The sequence below is a fragment of the Lepidochelys kempii genome, chromosome 1 (genome assembly GCF_965140265.1).
Source record: "Lepidochelys kempii isolate rLepKem1 chromosome 1, rLepKem1.hap2, whole genome shotgun sequence".
NCBI classification, from domain to species: domain Eukaryota; kingdom Metazoa; phylum Chordata; order Testudines; family Cheloniidae; genus Lepidochelys; species Lepidochelys kempii.
The window spans coordinates 5,066,270-5,072,708 of record NC_133256.1 but is presented as its reverse complement, the minus strand read 5'-3'; the positions used below and the strand labels follow the sequence as shown (position 1 = coordinate 5,072,708).

Genomic DNA, 6,439 nt, shown 5'->3' with positions numbered 1-6,439 from the left:
ATCCCCAATTAAATCATCCCAGCCAGGGCTTTGTCAAGCCTGACCTTAAAAACTTCTAAGGAAGGAGATTCCACCACCTCCCTAGGCAACACATTCCAGTGTTTCACCACCCTCCTAGTGAAAAAGTTTTTCCTAATATCCAACCTAAACCTCCCCCACTGCAACTTGAGACCATTACTCCTTGTCCTGTCCTCTTCCACCACTGAGAATAGTCTAGAACCATCCTCTCTGGAACCACCTCTCAGGTAGTTGAAAGCAGCTATCAAATCCCCCCTCATTCTTCTCTTCCGCAGACTAAACAATCCCAGTTCCCTCAGCCTCTCCTCAGAAGTCATGTGTTCCAGACCCCTAATCATTTTTGTTGCCCTTCGCTGGACTCTCTCCAGTTTCTCCACATCCTTCTTGTAGTGAGGGGCCCAAAACTGGACACTGTACTCCAGATGAGGCCTCACCAATGTCGAATAGAGGGGGACGATCACGTCCCTCGATCTGCTCGCTATACACCTACTTATACATCCCAAAATGCCATTGGCCTTCTTGGCAACAAGGGCACACTGCTGACTCATATCCAGCTTCTCGTCCACTGTCACCCCTAGGTCCTTTTCCGCAGAACTGCTGCCTAGCTATTCGGTCCCTAGTCTGTAGCTGTGCATTGGGTTCTTCCGTCCTAAGTGCAGGACCCTGCACTTATCCTTATTGAACCTCATCAGGTTTCTTTTGGCCCAATCCTCCAATTTGTCTAGGTCCCTCTGTATCCTATCCCTGCCCTCCAGCATATCTACCACTCCTCCTTCATTAGATTCAGACTAATGGACTTGCGCATGTCCAGCTTTTCTAAATGGTCCTTAGTATGTTCTTTCACCCCTCAGGGCTACTTACCTCCTCTCCATACTGTGCTGCCCAGTGCAGCAGTCTGGGAGCTGAGCTAGTCTGTGAAGACTGAGGCAAAGAAAGCATTGAGTACTTCAGCTTTTTCCACATCATCTGTCACTAGGTTGCCTCTCCCATTCAGTATGGGTTGCACACATTCCCTGACCTTCTTCTTCTTCTTGCTAACATACCTTTAGAAACCCTTCTTGTTCCCCTTCGTGTACCTTGCTAGCTGCAACTCCAATTGTGCTTTGGCCTTCCCGATTACACCCCTGCATGCTCCGGCAATATTTTTATACTCCTCCCTAGTAATCTGTCCAAGTTTACACTTCTTGTAGGCTTCCTTTTGTTTTTAAACTCACAGAAAATTTCACTGTTAAGCCAAGCTGGTTGCCTGCCATATTTGCTATTCTTTCTGCACATTGGGATGGTTTATTCCTGTGCCCTCAAGAAGGCTTCTGTAGCAAAGTGCTGACTCACTGCCACAGTGCCTCCTGCTGGTTATACCAGGAATTAGCTCTTCCAGCTCTGGAGCATCCTCTGCTGGCTAGTATTTCACTTGCTGCTACCTGCTTCTCCCTTTTCTCCACCACATCACTTCTGTTAGTTGTCTGAAGAAAGCCTTGTCTACCTCATCCTTCTGGTCTGGTGGTCTACAGCAGATGCCCATCACAACATCACCCTAGTTGCTATTGCCTCTAAAGAAAAATCTCAAAAGGGGTGTCATAAAAATAAAGGGAAGGGTAACCACGTTTCTGTATACATTGCTATAAAATCCCTCCTGACCAGAGGCAAAACCCTTTCACCTGTAAAGGGTTAAGAAGCTAAAGGTAACCTCGCTGGCACCTGACCAAAATGACCAATGGGGAGACAAGATACTTTCAAAGCTGGAGGCGGGGGCGGGGAGGGTCTGTCTGTCTGTGTGATGCTTTTGCCAGGAACAGATCAGGAATGCAGTCTCAGAAATTCTGTTAAGTTAGAAAGTAATCTGGCTTGAAATGCGTTAGATTTCCTTTTGTTAAATGGCTGGTAAATAAACTGTGCTGGATAGAATGTATACTCCTGTTTTTGTGTCTTTTTGTAACTTAAGGTTTTGCCTTGAGGGATTCTCTATGTTTTGAATCTGATTACCCTGTAAGGTATTTACCATTCTGATTTTACAGAGGTGATTCTTTTACCTTTTATTTAATTAAAATTCTTCTTTTAAGAACCTGATTGATTTTTCATTGTTCTTAAGATCCAAGGGTTTGGGTCTGTGTTCACCTGTACCAGTTGGTGAGGATTTTTGTCAAACCTTCCCCAGGAAAGGGGGTGTAGGGCTTGGAGGGATATTTTGGGGGAAGATGTCTCCAAGTGGGCTCTTTCCCTGTTCTTTGTTTAACGCGCTTGGTGGTGGCAGCATAGGGTTCAAGGACAAGGCAAAGTTTGTACCTTGGGGACGTTTTTAACCTAAGCTGGTAAGAATAAGCTTAGGGGGTCTTTCATGCAGGTCCCCAAATCTGTACCCTAGAGTTCAGAGTGGGGAAGGAACCTTGGCAAGGGGTTTCTCCAGTTTCGTACTGGAGCTCTGAGCAATCAAACTGCTCTCTTACATATAATGCAAATACTTAGTTGCTACTTAATGGGCAACATGGGATAGCTATGTAGCTATGTCCCCCACTATTGCAGTGCCTGAGCACCTCTCAATCTGTAACATAGTTATCAGTACACCACCCCGAGCAGTAGGGCAGTGCTATTAACAACATGGGGCAGATCTCTAGGCCAGAAGGCATCATTGTGATCACCTATCACTCTATAGCACAGGCCAGAGACCTACCCTTACTTACGGCAGAGCTGTTAGAACAAAATCCTGTCTTGATTTAACAATTGTCAGTCATGGAGAATCTACCACGGCCCTTGGTAACTTGTTACAATAGTTAATTATGGTTATTGTTAAAAAAAACACCTTTGTTCCAGTCTGAATGTGTTTCGCTTCAGCTTCCAGACACTGGATCCTGTTATAACTTTTTCTGCTAGATTGAAGGGTCGATTGTTCATCCTTTGTTCCTCCTCCAGGTACTTACTGATTGTGATCAAGTCACCCCTGAACCTTCTCTTTGTTATGCTAAATCGATTGAGCTCCTGGAGTCTTTCACTCTAAGGCAGGTTTTTTAATCCTTTAATCATTCCCATGGGCTCTTCTCTGAACCCTCTTCAATTTATCAATACTCTAGACACCAGAGTTAGACAAAGGATTCCAGCACTGGTCACAGCAGGTCCAAATACAAAGGTAAAATGATCTCTCTGCTCCTACTGAGATTCCCCTATGTTCAGGTGTTTATGACACATCCCCAGTTTTTTCTTCCTGGATGTAAACCTTACATTGATCCATAATAAAACACATATTACTGAGGCACAAATTGAGTTGCCCAAGGTCATGGAAGAAGTCTGTGGAAGAGCCTGGAACTGAAGCCAGTTCTTCTGAGGGCCAGGCCAGCACTTTAACCCTGAATCATCCTTCCTCTCTGGGGCTAGTGGCTGGGGAGGGGCAGCTGGCAGCTCAACATGTTGAGATTACCCAGAGCAGGGTCATAGCAGGCAAGCAACTCCACATGAGCTCCCAATGTGATGCAAAAAGGTTGAATGTGACCCATCAGATGACCTAGAGCAGATAGTCATCAAGTGATCCATCCCCTGTTGCACATTCCCACCTTCTGGCAAACAGAGGCTAGAGACACCATCCATGCCCAGCCAGGCTAATAGCCATTGATGGACCTATCCTCCATGAACTAATCTAGTTCTTTTTTTACCCCAGTTGTAGTCTTTGCCTTCAGAACATCCTCTGACAAAAAGTTCCACAGATTGACTGTGGTCCACCTCTGGCTTCCAGCCTGGCCAGTGAGCACAGCCTGAGGGGAAGAGGAGCAGATATGGGTGGGGTAATAGAGGGGATGGGGCTCCTGCCTTTCACCTGCTCTCGCCTTTTGAAAAGGTGGCCATCCTACACTGAGTGGGCTGGGCTGGGATAGGAGTGAGCTGTGCCTCTGTGGGGGAGCTGAGGCCTGTTTCCACCCCTTTGCATTGCTGGGGCAGCACAAACGGAGCAGCCAGGTTGGGAGCCTGGCCCTTAGTCTCTTGCCAAGACTCCTGCGTGTCAGACCCTCACTAGCACATGCAGCTCTGTTCTGGCTAGGGAGCATTGCAGTCAGATGGGGGTGAATTCAGCAGGTGTGCAGAGCCATCAGTGGGCGAGGGGCTGCCTGAATGGCTTCTCCTGGGGCTCCAGCATTAATCATGTCTCTGACATGACTCAGTCCCAAGCACCTAGCATAAGGGCATAGGGGAAGGGTGGGTGTCCGTGCTCCTTGAATGGCCTCTGTCCACACCTGGTGCGGGGCCCATAGTTCACGAAGAACCCAGAGTGCTCGGGAAGGGCCAGGATTGTGAATGCAAAGCAGCTTTGCAAATATTGTCATGGCCCTTGGATGTTTAACCAGAGACGAGACAATGACAGGCCAGGTGTAATGGGAAAGAACATCCTCATCCTTTCTCTTTATTGACTGCATTGACATAAAATCTAAGGTCACAGCAGCGACCGATACAGCTCTCAATGAGCCAAAATCGCACTGGACCCCTGGTTCTCCATGCACAGAATCACTTGGTAAACGCTGCTGCCTGGCTTGGCCTCCTTCCCCCAGTGCCCTGTCCTCCAACATCAGAGCCTCTCTGCTGGCCACAGGCCTTAGACCTTGTCTGAACCTCTGTATATAGAGAGAAGATCAGTAACGCATGTCATCTCAGGTGTAAGGGTCCAGGATGGAATAGGCAGCCTGTGATTTTTGTCTCCTGTGTCTCCAGTGCTGGAGCCTGGTGGTCAACTGAACCTTCACTTGATGAACACCCTGATTATTCTCGCACGAAGATGTCTGCTTTTCACACTGTACACAATTGGATTCATCAGGGGCGGGGCCAGCAAGTAGATGTAACCCAGGAAAATCTGAGGCAAGGGAGAGGAGCCCTTCCCAAATCTGTGTATCACAGACAGGCCAATCATTGGCGTATAGAAGAGCAAGACAGCACAGAGGTGGGAGACGCAGGTGTTCAGGGCCCTGACACGCTCCACGTGGGATGCAATGCTTAGCACTGTCTTGAGGATCATCACATAAGATAGGAGGATAAGTAGTGAGTCCAAACCCACTGTGGAGATTATTATGAACAAGCCATAGATGCTGTTGACCGTGATGTCTGAACAAGCCATCTTCATGACATCCTGGTGCAGGCAGTAGGAATGGGAGAGGACATTGGCTCGACAGTATTGGAACTGTTTCAGGAGAAAGGGGAGTGGGAATATTAAGGCCACTCCTCTTATCACAAACACCAGTCCAATCTTGGCTATTCTAGGTGGGGTTAAGATAGAAGCATATCTCAGAGGGTCACGAATTGCAACAAAGCGGTCAAAGGCCATAGACAGGAGCACAGAGGATTCAATGAATGAAAGCGAGTGGATGAAGAACAGCTGCGCTAAGCAAGCATTGAAACTGATCTCCCTAGAGTTAAACCACAATATGCCCAGTATTGTCGGTATGGTGGCTATTGATAAGCCAAGGTCTGTGACAGCCAACATGGAAAGGAAAATGTACATAGGCTCATGGAGGCTTGGATCTGTTTTTATAATGAACAGAATGACTAAATTTCCTACTAATGAAATAGCATACATTAAGCAGAAAGCGATAGAGATCCAGAGATGGATGTCTTCCTGCCCAGGTATTGCGGTGAGAAGGAACACTGCAGAGTTGAATTTGGTGTCATTTACAGCTGACATCATGGACTTGGAAGGTCCCAGGAGTTTTGAACTCTCCTTCCTGAAAGGAAAAAGAACAGGAGACTAGATGATATTTAATGAGACATTTTTCTTTTCTCAGTGCAAGTCTAGAGACTCCCAGGAGTTCAAGGAGAATCAGCAAAAACATAGTCTGGATTTACACCACAAACAGGAAAACAGGTGCTGCCAGACTGGATCAGGCCTTTAATCCATCTAGCCCAGTGGCCAGTTCCAGATTTTAGAATCATAGAACTGGAAGGGACCTCGAGGGGTCATCAAGTCCAGTCCTCTGCATGCATGCCAGGACCATTACCATCTAGACCATCCCTGACAGGTGTTTGTCTAACCTACTCTTAAAAATCTCCAATGATGGAGATTCCACAACCTCCCTAGGCAATTTATTCCAGTGCCTAACCAACCTGACAGTTAGGAATATTTTCCTAATCTCCAACCTAAGCCTCCCTTGCTGCAATTTAAGTCCATTCCTTCTTGTCCTATCATCAGAGTTTAAAGAGAGACATTTTTCTCCCTCCTCCTTGTAACCACCTTTTAGGAAGTTGAAAACTGTTATTATGTCCCCGCTCAGTCTTCTCTTTTTCAGACTAAACAGACCCACTTCTTTCAATCTTCCCTCATAGGTCATATTTTCCAGACCCCTAATCATCCTTTTTGCTTTTCTCTGGACTCTCTCCAACTTGTCCATATCTTTCCTGAAATGTGGTGCCCAGAACAGGACACAATACTCCAGTTGAGGCTTAATCAGTGCAG

General features: G+C 46.8%; 1 protein-coding gene across 1 annotated transcript; it reads right to left on the bottom strand.

Annotated features, from left to right (window-relative positions):
• Positions 1-4,735: 4,735 nt before the first annotated feature.
• LOC140895925 (olfactory receptor 51G2-like) lies at positions 4,736-5,674 on the bottom strand. Its single transcript, XM_073306902.1, has one exon. It carries the CDS (start codon positions 5,672-5,674, stop codon positions 4,736-4,738), a length of 939 nt encoding a protein of 312 aa, XP_073163003.1.
• Positions 5,675-6,439: the final 765 nt, after the last annotated feature.

Bases quoted from the DNA above. Each gene is read 5' to 3' on its own strand.
- LOC140895925 (XM_073306902.1), bottom strand. From the start codon at position 5,674: ATGATGTCAGCTGTAAATGACACCAAATTCAACTCTGCAGTGTTCCTT.